General features: G+C 43.0%; 3 protein-coding genes across 4 annotated transcripts; 2 read left to right on the forward strand and 1 right to left on the reverse strand.

Moving 5' to 3' along the window:
• Window positions 1-109: 109 nt before the first annotated feature.
• Window positions 110-1,989, reverse strand: pglyrp6 (peptidoglycan recognition protein 6; the record flags this gene model as incomplete). The annotated part of the gene is made up of 4 exons (XM_080009597.1): window positions 110-168; window positions 402-696; window positions 869-1,079; window positions 1,182-1,989. The coding sequence occupies 4 exons, from the start codon at window positions 1,987-1,989 to the stop codon at window positions 154-156; spliced, it is 1,329 nt and encodes a 442-aa protein (XP_079865723.1). The 3' UTR covers window positions 110-153.
• Window positions 1,990-3,377: 1,388 nt separating this feature from the next.
• Window positions 3,378-7,632, forward strand: LOC307236897 (trafficking protein particle complex subunit 5-like). 2 transcript variants are annotated; one of them, XM_080009475.1, is made up of 4 exons: window positions 3,378-3,451; window positions 3,864-4,136; window positions 6,586-6,792; window positions 7,247-7,632. In XM_080009475.1, the coding sequence occupies exons 2-4, from the start codon at window positions 3,867-3,869 to the stop codon at window positions 7,262-7,264; spliced, it is 495 nt and encodes a 164-aa protein (XP_079865601.1). In that variant the 5' UTR covers window positions 3,378-3,451; window positions 3,864-3,866; the 3' UTR covers window positions 7,265-7,632. The 2 variants fall into 2 exon arrangements, with proteins under 2 accessions (XP_079865601.1, XP_079865600.1); XM_080009474.1 differs by having other exon boundaries at window positions 6,586-7,632.
• Window positions 7,633-7,927: 295 nt separating this feature from the next.
• On the forward strand, window positions 7,928-15,786 carry mcoln1b (mucolipin TRP cation channel 1b). Its single transcript, XM_080009145.1, has 14 exons — window positions 7,928-8,062; window positions 8,992-9,239; window positions 9,368-9,529; window positions 10,036-10,192; window positions 10,629-10,710; window positions 10,837-10,933; window positions 12,577-12,676; window positions 12,771-12,877; window positions 13,088-13,237; window positions 13,340-13,441; window positions 13,536-13,658; window positions 14,299-14,505; window positions 15,334-15,469; window positions 15,748-15,786. Exons 1-13 carry the CDS (start codon window positions 8,020-8,022, stop codon window positions 15,463-15,465), a joined length of 1,710 nt encoding a protein of 569 aa, XP_079865271.1. The 5' UTR covers window positions 7,928-8,019; the 3' UTR covers window positions 15,466-15,469; window positions 15,748-15,786.
• Window positions 15,787-16,396: the final 610 nt, after the last annotated feature.

Below are 16,396 nucleotides of genomic sequence, written 5' to 3' on the forward strand. Positions count from 1 at the left end.
CACCCAACACAGACAATCTCATGGATTTCACATTAACTTTTGGACTTTATTGATATAAACAAATATTTTTACACCAATAAACAATGGAGACAAATATATATTTTGAGTTTAGGCCTTTCAAAATTCTTCCTCTTGTTCAGCAGCTGGTTTTTTTTAATCGCTGACTTCCTGTCAAAATGTACACAATACAATTATTAGAGTGGCCAGATTATTCGAAAAATAAAAAGCAATTATGACACATGACTCAATGAAACACAGACAGCCCGTGCAACACTCTTACAGTTGTTTCTATTTGTTGACCTCCTGTCAAAAATACGACTAAGACAATTATGTGTTATAGATAAACAGTAATAAAAGGAGCCAACACATTTATATACACACATTACATATAATACGCTCACCCCAAAGTGCTCCCAGGTTCTGATCTCGTTGTAGAAAGCGTCTCCGGGACAGGAGGTGTTGACCACCTGTCTGTGCCCTTGCAGCGTGAAGTTGGCCACCAATGAACCTCTGCTGACAGCGCAGGTCGCCAACTTGTCTCTCACCAGCTCCATGGAATGCTGGGACGGCAGCACCGAGGAGTAGTCCCCGATGAAGGCGATCCCGTAGCCCTTGGCGTTGTGTCCTAGCGTGTGGGCTCCCTGCTTGTGCCAACTTCGACCCTCGTAGATGTTCCCGTCAGAGCCAGCGACAAAGCTTCAGGGACACCCCAGAATGGGGAGAAAGGAATATTTCATGTTTTTAGGTGTACATTTCCCCAAAATGAGGTACAGAGATGTTCTTAGTTGGTACCACCCATTCAAAAGAATACACGTGAAAAAGGCCCAACATTAATTGATTGATGTACTATATATACAGCACATTCTACCTGTATCCTATGTCGTCCCAGCCTCTGATCTCCTGGTGGAAGAGTTGTATCGACCTCATGTCCGCTGCACACTGCTCAAAGGTCAAACAGGGCTCACTGGGTGTAGAAGTGTGGTGGATGTACATGAAGGAGAGCGGGAGGGACAGAGGTGTAGGGGTGCCTCTGTAGGGTTCTGCGCGCCACATGCACCTTGGAACGATGGTTGGGCAATCTGACGAACGATTGAATCGTACTCATTGTTAAGTATTCTCGTTTCTGAGAACCGAGGTGTTTGGTTGGATCCGTGTGTCGGATCCACATGGTTTTCACTCACCCATGAACCTGAGGACAAACTCTTTAAGCCTCTTGTTTACCGAAACCGTCAGCTGCTTCTTTTCCTTCGTTTCCATCCTGGGTTTGCCTTTTAGCCTCTGCTCTAGGTGTATGGACCTGACCACCTGTCTGGCCAGGAGAGGGGGCTGGACCAACTGTCTGAAGATCTCCCTGCGACGTTGGCTGATAGGACGCGGAGCGCCGTCGAGTCCATCGCGCTCCATGCGGTGGCAGTAGTACGCACTCAGCAGGCTGCTCAGTTTGACAGAGTGGGCAGAAACCTCCATCCCTAGGATCACACCATCCATGCCTCCGTTGACCAGAGCAGCGGTGACTTGAGAGGGATCGGCGGAGAGGCTGAAGACCTTGGGAGACCTTAGACTGTTCCAGCAACCATCAGGACCCAGCCGCCGGGGGAGGGGAGACCCGTGGAAGTGCCCGATTGAAAGGCCGAGGTGTTTGGCCAGGGTGAGTTGGTAGAGGCCCCTAACGCGACCCCTCGTCTTGGAAAGGAGGCCAGCTTCAATTCCCAGCAGCAGTGGTCTAAGCGCAACGGTGGTGCCATCTGGAGTCAGAACCACGCCTTCCTCTTTGCCATCTTCAGTCACCCTGTGGCGTAGAGCCTTAACAATGTAATCGGAGAGACTGGCATCCATTGAAATTCCAATAGGGTCAGTGTTCCCAAGGAAGTGTTGAATGAAAACATCATTTAGGCCAGCTGCCCTGCGCAGGCCTCTCAGCATGGCAACTGGCTCCAACCCAGGGTTCCGGCTCTCCACCTGTTCTATTGCCTTTATAAAGTTGTTCATATGCCATGAAGATGAAGCTTGGGATGGACAAAGACAAAAAAAAAAAATCGTCATTTCATAATTACTTGTCACGGAACAGTAACTCGTAAATAGTGAAACAGGAGAAACAATAAATTAACAGTTACACAATTTTTCGTCAGTTAACATTACAAATGTAATATAATTTTGTGAAAAGCGTGGAGACAATTTTGAATGAAAGTTCTCTGTTGTATACCGATGGACAACGAAACTGGATTGCAGAGATTAAAGTACATGCACAACACAACGGATCTGTGTGGTCTTACTGGATATCTTTCACATTAATTCTACTTACTATACAAATGCACAAACATCAAAAAGTTACTTATGAGACAAATTGCTACCTGCGGTGTAAGTGCTCATGGCCATGAAGACCACAAGAAGCGTCCGGGAGCGTCTCCAATGACTGGCCATTTAGTGGCTCTCCAGCTCCTTTGGGACTTTGTGTTATCTTAGTTTCCTTCTCTCTTTTATATAAGTGGAAACAAAAAATAAGCAGTAGATTATGCAACACTGGTACACACGGATGTGTATTTTATCCTCTGATATGATCTGCTGTGCAACCTGGGAAACTGGCACCTGTGTTGACTAGGAGTGGTATTTGCTCTAACAGCTCAAGGTCTTTTTTTCATGTCCAGAATTTGGGCACGGTTGTCGGAAACAATTCAAGGAGTCAGTTCTGGAATATTTTGTTTTTACTGTCAATTATGACAGAAGATTGTGAAACAATGGTGTCATTTTGCAAATGGGGACGGATGCAAAGTCCGCAGTTGTGCCAAAGGACTGAATGTACTAGATCATGCCCAAAGGAACTTCCAAAACTTTATTGCACAACCTTTCACTAGCTGGTGGATGTTCTTTAAAGCTCTTAACGCATTTGTTTAGTTCGTTTTCTTTTGAATGTTTTCGAATCACTACATAGCTTGATCAAAAACAGTGTACACATGAATAATGATGAAGATCAGACATCTGTGGAGGAAAACCGCGACTATCAAATTCATATACACAGTATGTATATTATATATATATATATCGTACAAAGCACAGTATATACAGTTTAAACTGTACTGTGTACTGAGTGTATATATATATCTATATATATACTGTATATATATACATATATTGTATATATATATATATAAATGTATTGATAATAATTGTTTATAGATATATACTGTATATATATTCATATGTATATATATATACACATTTATTTATAATAATTTGTATATATATATAAACATTTACACACACCGATATAGTGTTATATGTATATTTTATGTAATGTGATTGTTTTGAACATAAAGCAAGAACATAATTTTTGCACCTATTGCCACACATTTTCGTCACGTGACCAAACGACCCGGAAGTAGACGTGCATTCCACAGTGGGCAGTAGCGCACAACTGACGGAGCGTTGCCTGCTCTTACGCAAAGCCAGACAGGTATCTACTTGAATGCCTTTATACCGCGCGATGCATTTGTTTCAGAATTGGAACTTGTACTTTCAAGAAGTAGGTCAGCTTACCGTTTAGCTGAAATCCCCGTAACTACCATGCTAAGCTATTGAGCTGGTTAGCTAACTAATTGATCGCGTCTCACTTGTCACTGTCATGGTCGTAGAGTGGACCTCGTGTTAGTTTCATATATGAAAACGTGAGGTGTTTTAGTGTGTTATTCAATGAAATCGTTGAAAACAACTTATCCTCCCCACAATTTTGCTCATTTGACCTGTGAATTACCAATGGTCCAATGTTATACCAATGTTGTAACCTAAGTAACACACACACCCCTTGTTGCTTTAAGATATTCAGCCCACTAACCAATGCCTTGAACCTACCACTCACCCACATCCAGAACATGGACACTCGCTTCACCAGGGGGAAATCCAACATCTTGGAGCGGCCCCTGACCCGTCCCAAGACGGAGGTCAGTGTGAGTGCCTTTGCCCTGCTGTTCTCAGAGATGGTCCAGTACTGCCAGAGCCGCGTGTACTCTGTGTCCGAGTTGCAGACGCGACTTGCGGACATGGGCCAGAGCGTGGGGGGCAGCATGCTGGACGTGCTGGTGTTAAGAGAGAAGAATGGAAAGAGGGAGACGAAGGTGCTCAACATTCTGCTCTTCATCAAGGTACGTGGAAGTCATGAGTGACCAAACTCTAAGACCATGAGTTACACTGTTATTGTATGTCGTATATATCTACAGTAAGCCCAACAGAGCACTAATCGACTATGGAGAGGAAGTTGTGCCTCATTTAAATGCACTTACCACTGTGGAACAGCGTGAAATGCAAGACACTTGACATTACCCTGGGAAACATTCCAAAATGAGAAGCAAAGCATTCATTCGACTTTACATTGCTCAGTCTCTATGCGGAAATGCATTCCACAAAATTCAAATGACTTTGCATTTCAAACAAAACAATGACGCAGTGCCAGAACAAACTGTGATTACACTTCAATCTACCGAACGGGTAGAACCCTCACTAATCTGCCCATCTGGGGGGTGGAAGCGGGCTGGGCCGGACCAGCTCAGCTCTCCCTAAAGATAGGCGGCTGCCTAGGGCGCCGTCCTGAGGCGGGGCGCGGAGAGGGAGCGATTGGGGTGCATTTTGCACACCTGTCTCCCTCTCCAACGGTACAGACGATGTGCATGCCGGTGACGCTATTGATGCGCGCGCCAGCGATGGGGTGCCCGCGATCGCCTAGACAGAACAGTGTTTTTATTTAATTTTACGTCTCCTCATTGAACGAAACATGTGAGTATGGAACGAAACCGTGCGTAATAGGGACACTTTCTCCGTGAATCTCTCGCCGATCACCCCCTCTCCATGCGTTATTCACAGAAAATAATTTTAACGAGTGTACGGGTTCGGTTCTCCGTGTTGCGCTCTGCCATTGGGGCGCACAGAGAGCCATATCCGGACACGTACGTTTCACACATATACAATTATATTTATGATTCCCCTTTGAAATGTTATCCCTGTGCATTTTGTGAGCTTCTATCTGTTTTATCCTGTTATTGTAATTCAAGATTTAATAGGTTTATTCGTCACATACATATACATATATTCATACATACTGTATATGCAGTGAAATGCCTTTACAACGCACCCGGAGATTATGCACAATAGCTACTAAACCAAAAATAATAGCTAACCTAATTCCTACCTAGCTAACTAACTGATTCCTAAAACGTAGTGCAGTTAGTGAATAGAATAATGTAAATTAAATTAAATAGAAATTAAACAAGACTCAAAAAGATAATACAAAGCAGGGGTACAAAATAGAAGGGAATAGAGTTATGTATATGGGATAGGCTATTTGTATATACAGATATGTGCAGTAAAAATATTTACAGTATAGTATACAACAATACGACACAGCAATACAGTAGCACCGAACAGAACAGCAATACAGCGCAGTATGCAGTAACCCTGAACAGTGATACAGTAGGCAGTACGATATGCTACATACAGTACAGTAAGGCAGTGGGGGCTGTGTAAGTGTCTCAGTGCTTTTTGTTAGGACCCCTGGTGAGTTCAGTGTTGACAGTCCTTATGACTTGCAGGAAGAAACTCTGTCTCAGTCTCTCTGTCCTCGCTGTGTGACTACGGAGGCGCTTGCCCGACTGCAGCAGCTGGAACAGTCCGTTGTTGGGGTGGTGAGGATCCTTCATGATCCTGCGGGCTCTGCTACTACACCTCCTGGTGTATAAGTCCTGCAGGGAGGGGAGGGTAGTTCCAGTGGTACGTTGGGCTGAACGCACCACCCTCTGCAGGGCCCGCCTGTCCTGAGCAGTACAGCTCCCAAACCAGGCAGTGATGTTGCCTGTCAGGATGCTCTCCACTGCTCCACAGTAGAAGGACTTGAGGATCCTCACAGAGACCCTGAATTTCTTCAGCTGCCTGAGGTGGTAAAAAAGCTGCCTCACCTTTCTCCCCAGAGTGTCTGTATGTAAAGTCCATGTTAAATCCTCAGTGAGCTTGACTCTCAGGTACTTGAAGCTGCTCACCCTGTCGACAGAAGGGTGCGTCCTCGTTCGTAATCCTCTGTAAGTCCACAATCAGCTCATTAATGCACACTGACTGACCCCAAAAAAAAACAAAAAAACGACGACTGCTCAGCTTGAAGAAACTCAGTCGACCGACAGGTTTCCGGCTGATGTTTCAACCCATTCGACTTTCAGGGGAAACCATAGTGATTACTTTAGATTTTGGCACAATTTATGCAATGTTTTAATCAAAATGCAATGAAGATGACAGTGGCATTTGGAGCAATGAAATTATGAGCTCTGGATTTCTTGTTTTAAAGACGACGGAGTGGAATGGAATGGAATGTGTGTGTATTGTATGTCATGTTGTGGGTGGGCGATGATTACATTTAAACATGGAACGAGTTCCTCTCCATAATGCACAGACACATTGAACCATCAGTGCAATTGTAAAAGCAAGCAGATTTGCACATTTTTCTCCAGTTGTTCTAGTCAATACTCATGGGGAATAATGTAATAATAATAATACTTGTGTCGTGCATCCTGTATAGTACATCTTTCTTTATCTCAACATTCTATCTTACAGGTAAATGTATGGAAAGCTTTGTTTGGAAAGGAGGCGGACAAGCTGGAGCAGGCCAACGACGATGACAAAACCTACTACATCATAGAGAAGGAGCCTCTCATTAACGCCTACATCTCAGTGCCCAAGGAGAACAGCACTCTGAACTGTGCCGCCTTCACCGGGGGCATCGTGGAGGCCATTCTCACTCACAGCGGCTTTCCGGCCAAGGTCACGGCACACTGGCACAAAGGCACTACACTCATGATAAAGTTCGATGAGTCGGTGATAGCTCGGGATAAGGCACTGGATGGTAGATAAGGTGTTATGGGAGCACATGTTTATGTTTACAAATACAGCGGAAGGAATAGTCGCCTGTATCCAGGTTATTGACTTTGGCTCACCTGCAGCCCTATACTGTGACCAAATGGACTAAGAGTTTGAGATTGTACATCTCTTTTAAGTACGAGACTGTACTATGAAATAAAATACAATAACGTGCTGTCAACTGCGGTTTGGCAGCTCATTTTTAACTGGTGACTGAATGATGTCTGGTGAGAGTGAGCCACTTTATAGAGTGATGGAGTTCATGGTGCAAACTTTTAAGTGTTTATGTGCATCCCCTTCTTTCCATGCGACCTTGTAGGGGCATTTTAAGTGTGTCTCTTTACCTTCTGTCTTGCAGGTCACTGTTGCTGCATAAATAAACTTTTATCCGGCTCATCCAGTGAATCCATTGGGATATGCATTGGATTAGCTGTATTCACTTGAAACGAAGGCTGTCACTTACCAAGTGGGATCATCCCACTAGGATGAGCTTTTGCATTTTCATTATGGTCACAACGGAGGTTTCCTCAGTTCAGAGCTCTGCGGTCTATAACCAGGGGCTAAATTGATGAAATGTTTGAGGTTGTGTTTGTATCCACCAAAAATACTCACGTAACCCCTGCTCATGTCTTTGATAAAAAAAATAAACTAGGTTGTGTAACTATTCAAAGTTCTGTTGATGATGTGTATCTTGTGGCCTAATATTATAGTGTAGGATTTTATGATTGTATTATAATAAAATATTTAAACCGTTGCCTGATGTTATTCTTGTTTAACCCTACCATTATTGTTATGCAAAATAGTGCAATGAGGTAATTAACGCAAAATAATAATGATAGTATATAAAATACACATTTATTTCAGCTTAACAATGTGCGGTACTTCATTTTTTCTGTGAGCTGCATCCTCTGCTGACGTCACGTGGCAACAATAGTCACGTGATCATCCAGGAAGTCGCCCGATTTATTTCAAATGTTGACATCATCCACAGCTGTCGGCCTTTCTTGAGCAATAATTTAATACCAAACGTTTTGATTATGATATCCAAGGTCAACCGCGTTCTGTTTCGATTGCATCGATGATATAATATAATATATCTGTTCACTAATTTCGCCATCGCAAAGGCCGGCCATGGCATCTTCAAATTACAGCCGCATCCAGGACAGCGCCACAGGTTTGTTTATCTTCATTCACATCGATCGCACTGATTAGTTTCTATTATATTCAGCGTGTTGCTTGAGTCACAGAGAAATCCGCACTTTGCCCATGTGAAAGCGAACGTTTGCATTGGTGACAACAATGCAGATCGAGAGATACTTAATTCACCCGCTGTTACAGCAGCTCGCATCAAAACAATAGGCAATAATACGAATTAGAATAAGAATTAAGATAGAAACCAATCGCAACAGAAAAAAAAAAAATCAGTGCCCAAATTGAAAACAATGGTATTTTACAATAAACATAAAAATGAACAATAAAAAATCGCAGTGCCCAAATAGAAATCAATGGCATTTTACCATAAAAACGAACAATGAACCTCTGTATCAACAATGCACACTCAAAATAGTGAAATTGTGCACGTTTGCACACATACATAATGCAGTGCAGATGGTGATGATAACAAGCCAAATTGTTTTATTTAGTCTAGTGAAGTGTTCTGCCGCACCACATTTTTTACAGTTGAATAATCCCATCGCACACCACTATCCTATCCACTAAAAACTTCACAAAAACATATAACTGCACATTATTATGGCCTACTAATAGTTCTAATTTCAGTGTGAAACTTGAGCTTGTTTTAATGAACACAGAGCTGTTATTCTGTTTGGAACTGATGAATTGGTACAATCGTGTAATACAAGAGCCGTCTCCATTGAAGTGGAATATAAAAACAAAATTGATTCACGCCACGCCTGGCAAGCTTTCACGGCACAGTGGTTGGAAAAACACTGGTACAGTGTTGCCCACGATGTCCATTACGTCTAAGAAATTCATATCGATGCAATAATTGTGATTGCCATTTTATGCTTCTATAGAAGAAATATATTAACCAAGATACAAGCGCTTTCCCTGCTGAAAAAGGTCCATGTTCTGCTTTAACAGAGGAGGACAGGTTGTTCTCCTCCGTGCCCAGCTACGGGGCCCAGGGCCTCCTTGGCGGTGGGGCCCTCCGTCCGTCTGCCTTGGTGGGCTCAGATCACCACCAGCAGCAGGAGGAGGGAGAGGAGGAGGCCCTGAGGAGGAAGCTCAAGTACTTCTTCATGAGCCCCTGTGACAAATACCACGCCAAGGGACGCAAGCCTTTCAAACTGGGGCTGCAGCTGCTTAAGATTGTCATTGTCACTGTGCAGGTAATTTGGCCGTCGCCAACGAATGTCATTTGTCCCGTGCCATTTTTTTCTCACGTTAAATACAACGATTCTAGTACCGCAGTTGTTGTTTTGTAGAAGATTAATACTTGTGTTTAATTCTGTCTAAGTTGGTGCTGTTTGGCCTGAGCAACCAGATGGTGGTAACGTTCAAAGAGGAGAACACGGCGTCATTCAAACATCTTTTCCTGAAAGACTACCAAGCCAACATCCCGCAGGCTGTCTACACGCAGAGTGAATTCTACAGTCACATTCATCACGCCGTCGAGCAGGTAGCCTGATAATCACAATAGGCTGAAATGGTCATATCACCCTACTCGGACAATCTTGCTTTCAACAATCTTATGGCAGGGATACACCAGAAAAGACAGACCTTGCATATTTTAACACAAGACATTTGTTGCAGGGTAGCAGTGCAGGATTTCTTAAAGGACGGTAATCACAGGGGATCACACGTCTTGGGATTTCAGCAACACTCTATAGGAGCCGAGACTTAAGATAATATCAAACCAACCTGATATTTTCCCAGACTAGTCTGAGACTGATCAAAATACTTTCGGACTGTCTCAAAACAATCGAGGGCTCAGTGCTTGGAGCGCGCTCTTCAAGCACCACTATTAAGACTCTTTAAGATCTTGGACATTTGTCTGGGACTCAAAAGTCCTATCCTGGAGTCCTTTGGTGTATAGCAGGCATTATTTGCTTCAGCAGGAATTTGTATTTGGAATCTAGGCACGCAGTCGTCTCATTACTTCCTCTCCACCTTGTTATTCTTCAGTACTTGGCCCTGCCACAGATCTCATTGGGACGATACGCCTACATGTTGGGGATTGGGGAGAACGGAAGCGCCCTCTCCCTCTGCCAGAGGTACTTCAAAAAGGGCAGCATCGACCCAGTCAATGATACTTTTGACATTGATCCGCATGTTGTCACCGGTAAGATGGATTTGATGTTTTGACATTCAGTCGACCTGGCAACCTCTACTGTAGTTGGTTTTGTCATGTGCTTTTTGTTTCCAGTGTGTTCTTTGGCCTCTGCGGGGAAAATATCACATCAGTGAGTCATAGTGTCGCTGTCCCATATATGTCACCACTAACTGTGGCTTTTTTTCTTTCGGCCTAAAATAGTCCCTAACAAAACAACATAATGTCAGACGAGTCATTTCTCCACCCACTTTAATAACGAGAATGCAGCATGCCCTTGCCTCAGGAGAGGACACCGAGATACAACAATGTAGAATTAACAGTGATGGCTTTGATGAAATGAGTGATAGAATTGGAAGATTGTAGTTGAAGCCTTAGAGGAAGTTGTCAGTTGTATGTTCGTACTTTATCCCTGATCCTTGCTCCGCTATTTTCAAATCTTTTCCAGATTGCCTCGGAGTGGACCCACCAACCTACGCTTCCCCTCTGGGAAACCACGACTACAAGAACTTCACTGTCAAGTTTCACAAGTTAGTTACTATACTTGCCCAGTTGCCGTATTCATAACGTGCATAAATAATGGTTTTTTTTGTCAATAACAGTTTAATTTAGACACCTTGCTCTCTTTCTCTCCTGCCTTAAATCATCGGCTCCAGACTGATCAATGTAACTATCGAATTCAAGCTGAAGGCGATCAACATTCAAACCATAATTAACAATGAGATCCCTGACTGCTACACATTTTTCATCACGGTAGGCTTCCCCCTCCTATTTTTTTTTGCTTTTCTCCTGTCGACAAACCGGGTCATAATCCTTCATGGGCTGATTATTATGCAAATAGGAAAATTGAGAGAAGATAGAAGGATATAGATAACAGATAGAAATCGGTAATCAGATAAGCGTCCACAAGTGAGAATTATTTGAGAATTACTTTGAGAACTAAGCGGATTCAAGATCCTTCACGGTCTAAATTGATGACCCAAATCTGAAAACGAGTATAATATTTAACTTTTTTGGTAAATGCTGTGGTGTGGGGATGGTGTGGTTTGAGCAGTCACACCAGACCTGGATCTAGGTAATTGGGGACCCAGGATCAGAGTGACTTGGTTGGTTTAACGAGCAACATGTTAAACTCCCATCCCCACACACACTCAGGAGAGGAGCCCTTGCGATGACACATGTCCATCTGCTCCTGGGCTAATACCAACTAGCCCACTCTCCACAATAAACTGGTGTCTACAACCCACGTCGTCTGTGCCTCTGTGCCGGAGGTCCCTGAAAATGCCACTTGGGTGGCGCGTGGCAGGCGAAACTGCCACACTGGCACCTGAACATGGACCTCCGGCACAGAAACACAAGACGACATGGATTGTAGACACCAGTTTATTGTAGAGAGTGGGCTAGTTGGAATAAGCCCAGGAGCAGATGGACACGTTCAAGTTCAAGTTCAAGAGACTGTCACATACTGTATGTATATGTATACATACGGTCAAACATATATCCCGTGAAATGTCATGATACCCGGTGATTATGCACAACAAGCTCTATAAGCTCTAAAAAATACAAAAAAAACCCCAAACTAAATGTCATGATTTCTTGGCTGTGTCATGACTTGCTTGGTTCTTTGGCTCCTCTCCTGAGTGTGTGTGTGGGGATGGGGGTTTTAGCTGTTGCTCGTTAGACCAACCAAGTCATTCTGATCCTGGGTCCCCAGTTACCTAGCTCCAGGTCAGGTGTGGCTGCTCAAACCACACCATCCCTACACCACAAATGCATTTTGCATCTTAGATTTTTTTTCTTTTAATGCAATTTTGTATATTTTCTTTTATTAGCTTTTTTGCTTGCTTTTAATACTTTATTGTGTCTTATTTCAATCACAGTTGCAATGTTGTTACCATGCAATAAAAACGGCCTTCATGTCTCATAAACCTATATATACATTAAATACTTTAAGACACATTTTTTATTTTTTTTTGCTCATTTAACTTAAAAGCTGATATAAAAGTAACAACAAGTCGCATATAGAAAACAGAAACCAACACATAGTATATTGGAAAAGGCAGAACAAAGCAAAATAATGATTCATAAAAGTATATAAACATAAATAATTATAATAAAAAATATTTTTTATTACCTTAAACTTGTTCTGTTTAATTAGGTTTAATGTTTGAAATATTTTGTTCTTCTATATTGTAAATGCATTCAGCTTTGCTTTGTTTTTATTATTTTGATTTGATGGCCTTCTTTTAATGCTGTGTATGAACTATAGATGCTATGACCAACCAGTAGGGGATCTTTCTGAGATAGGAATTTCTGGTTATCTGGAAAAGTGGGCCAGTGAGACAAAACCTCGTTCCCAAATCTTGTATGTTTTCCCCCCCGTGCGTTGCTGTCAGATCCTCCTGGATAACCGAGCCCACAGCGGCAGGGTGAAGGTCAGCCTGCAGAACCAGGCCTCCATCGAGGAGTGCAAGGACCCCAACGTTTCAGGACATGGTGAGGCGCTGACGGAGTTTTCCTTTCTATCCGCCGCGCTCTCTCGGAGATATTAAAAAAAACAAAACTCCCGCCCTTTGTGCATTTCCCCCAGCCGAGAACTACGCACGGCAGTTCTTTGACGTGCTGGTGGCCTTCGTCTGCCTGCTGTCGCTGCTGCTGTGCGGCCGCTCCATCCTCAGAGGCGTCATCCTCCAGCATGTACGCAAAGCAGGCCTCGCCCGTGATGTGTTGGCGGGGGAAAAAAGTGTTTGGGTGTCAAGAAATAGTCCCAAAATATATGTACTGTGCCTCACTCACATAAATAGGCGGTGACTTGATCAGTTCAGTCGCTCAGTTGTACTTGATCAATCCGTAAATTGCCATTCATCGTCCCACTGTGGGGTCTCGTCTTTCGCCTCGTCCTGCCAGGAGTACGTGCAGTTATTCAAACACCGGCTTGGCAGGTGTGTGTGCTGGGGGGACAGGATGGAGTTCATCAACGGCTGGTACATCCTGCTCATCGTCAGCGATATGTTCACCATCGTGGGCAGCTTCATTAAGATCGGCATCGAGTCCAAGGTGACCTTCGGCGGAAGTTGCGAGAAAAAAAAAAAAAAAGTCGAAAGTTAAGCGTTCGATAGCGTTTGATTTGATAACTTTGTTTACTCCGTTGTTGTGCAGAATTTGTCCTCGTATGATGTGTGTGGGATCCTGTTGGGGACCTCCACTCTGCTGGTGTGGGTGGGCGTCATCCGCTACCTCAGCTTCTTCCAGAAATACAATGTGAGTGAAGTAAAACAATTTGTTTTCAATGTACTCGATTCTCTCTGTTTGCTGTGTGAATAAACTTCTCCTTCTCTCCGTGTCAATTTCCCAGATCCTGATCGTCACCCTGAGAGCCGCCTTTCCCAACGTCATCCGCTTCTGTTGTTGCGCGGCGGCTATTTATATGGGATACTGCTTCTGTGGATGGATTGTTCTGGGACCCTATCATGCCAAGGTATATACACACACACACACACACACACACACACACACACACACACACACACACACACACACACACACGCATAAACACACTTAATGAGCAAGCATGAGTCATTTCTGGCTTTTAGGGCCATGATTGAATCTCAGTACTTATACTGTTAAAATGCCTTCCAGTCATTCATCCTTGCACTCATGTATAATCGATGAGAGAGGGGTGTGCGATATCTATTATTAAAATCTGCTCTCTCCTTCCTCCGTGTCATATTGCTCAAATTAGTTAGTTATGATATTGGAGACATTAAAAGTCGAGCAGTCAACCCAAACCAAACATTCAACAAATATTTAACCATTAACCTTGATGAATTAACCTTAATCCATTCGGCATTAATCAGTGCACTATTCATCAAGTTTCCTTCATTCCAAAAGTTATTCTGCATGGTTATCTGCATGGTAAATACATGCTGTAATCATATTAATTTGACGTTTTAGGATGTTATCACGCTCGTATAAATTCCCATTGTTGAAGGGTTTGTGTCGGTTCCATAGTTGTTACTCCCATTTTTGATCACACAAAAAAATGTGTCTACTTCTGGATGGTGGTATTTCGGTCTTTCTCTCCTTTACGAGTCCTATTGTACTCTCTCTGTGCACAGTTTCGTTCCCTGTCCATGGTGTCGGAGTGCCTGTTCTCGCTCATCAACGGCGATGACATGTTTGTGACGTTTTCGGAGATGGAGCAGAGCGGCACGCTGGTGTGGGTGTTCAGCCAGGTCTACCTCTACACCTTCATCTCCCTCTTCATCTACATGGTGCTGTCGCTCTTCATCGCCCTCATCACCGGAGCCTACGACACCATCATGGTACGGTCAATCAGAATCAGTTTATTCTGCTTGATGGATTTACACATACTGGGAATTTGTTCTGATGAGGTCTGATCTCTTTCACTGCAGACCATTAGCATTAAAACAAATATTTTATAATAGTAATAATAATAATAAATGAAATAGAATAAAAAGTGAAGCAAAAAAACAAATACATAAATAAATAAATTGTCACAAAAATAAATAAATAATTGGGGGGGGGGGGTTATATATATATATATAAAGATATATATATATACACACACACACACACACACACACACACACACACACACACACACACACACACACATATATATATATATATATATATATATATATATATATATATATATATATATATATATATATATATATATATAAATAGCCAGAAAATCCAAAACAGAAATAGACTAAAAATAGTGGGATACTCTGCACAGGATAAATATTACATGTCATAGGCATATAGGGTATACATTATAAACATGAATTATTGCTATATACTAACTACTAAATTATTACAGTATGTATGTAATGCAGATTGGGCAAAGAATACGAGATGGATGAGCGAAGAAAGAAAAAGAAAGGGCTGATTTTAAAAGAAAGGGAAGGACCAAGCTCTGAATGTATCCCTAGTTCCACAAGTGCTCCGAGCAGTCATGGTGCTGTGCCAAAATTAGATTATCTGCAATTTTGCCCAATTGAAGTAATTCAAATCTAATTATGATGAGCGACACGATGCGACGGAGTGTTTACAATTGATCTCGAGGAATGGTGGAGCTGTAGGACCGTGGTCCCAATGCGCTGTTGGCCTCGTCTTGCTCGCAGGCGCAGACACAGGAGCAGGTACGCATCACGGACCTGCACACCTTCATCGCAGAGTGCACGGACACACCCAGCTCCGGGAAGTTCCGCGGACCTGAGGGTTCCTCCTGCTCCATCTTCTGCTGCTACGACTAAGGAGGTGTGGAGGGGGAGGAGGAGAAGGAGGAAGGGAATATAAGATGGAGGGTGCAGTAGCATGCACGTTTCTTCTCTGCATTCATGGGCTTGTCTCTGTGTAGACACGCAGCAACTCGCACACAGCATGATCATGTGCAGTGTGTCTGCACACACACACACACACACACACACACACACACACACACACACACACATACACACACATACATGTTTCTCGTTGAACTGTCCATTCTCCATTTCAGTGACGGTTAAAACATTTATTTGTTCTCCCTGCTCCAGATTCACAACAGCGACCACAATGCCTTCAAGATGATCCGGCTGACCTTGCACTGCGCGGTCTCCTGTTGCCTTGGTTACAGTTTTTTGTATTTGAGTTCTTGCTGGAATACTGTGCGATAGCAAGCCCCATTACCTGCTTCATCTTTGGTATGAATAATTTATTGACGTTTGCTGAAATGCCAGTTTGTTACGGCCTTGATGGCTACTCTCCTACAGCCAGAAGGTTTTCTCCGAAGCACTGTTACTTAGAGTGCTGGCAGCACGGTGCACTTACTTTTATTCCACTAATTATTATTGTTGTTATTATTATTATTTTTTTTTTTTAATTTTATTTTATTCTATTTTATTTTTTTTTATTTTATTATTATTTTTATTATTATAGCCAAATTCCCCCACCCTACTCCTCCCAGTTTTCGACATTTCGACATCAACATACACATGGATTTTTGAGCAAAACTTTGGCACCAGAGGTTTCTTATGGGGAAGTAGAATGGGGCAGAGAAATCCGTTTGGAAACACATCAGGGAAATTCCCCACTGAGCCCCGCCCCGCTTGCTGCTTGTCTGGATGACATCATCGCGTGACGTCTCTCTTATGTCACAACTCTCCTGCTATAAAAGTTGAGTTTAGAGGAGCTGCCACTATTTTC

Source organism: Zeus faber (assembly GCF_960531495.2).
Source record: "Zeus faber genome assembly, chromosome: 11".
NCBI lineage: Eukaryota > Metazoa > Chordata > Actinopteri > Zeiformes > Zeidae > Zeus > Zeus faber.

What these genes read in the sequence shown, in the direction of transcription:
- LOC307236897 (XM_080009474.1), top strand. Translation starts at nt 3,867, where the DNA reads ATGGACACTCGCTTCACCAGGGGGAAATCCAACATCTTGGAGCGGCCC. An exon ending in ACATTCTGCTCTTCATCAAG is followed by an intron (nt 4,137 to 6,585) that starts GTACGTGGAAGT and finishes TCTATCTTACAG; the next exon opens with GTAAATGTATGGAAAGCTTT.
- mcoln1b (XM_080009145.1), top strand. Translation starts at nt 8,020, where the DNA reads ATGGCATCTTCAAATTACAGCCGCATCCAGGACAGCGCCACAG. An exon ending in TTCACTGTCAAGTTTCACAA is followed by an intron (nt 10,711 to 10,836) that starts GTTAGTTACTAT and finishes CATCGGCTCCAG; the next exon opens with ACTGATCAATGTAACTATCG. An exon ending in CCCCAACGTTTCAGGACATG is followed by an intron (nt 12,677 to 12,770) that starts GTGAGGCGCTGA and finishes CATTTCCCCCAG; the next exon opens with CCGAGAACTACGCACGGCAG.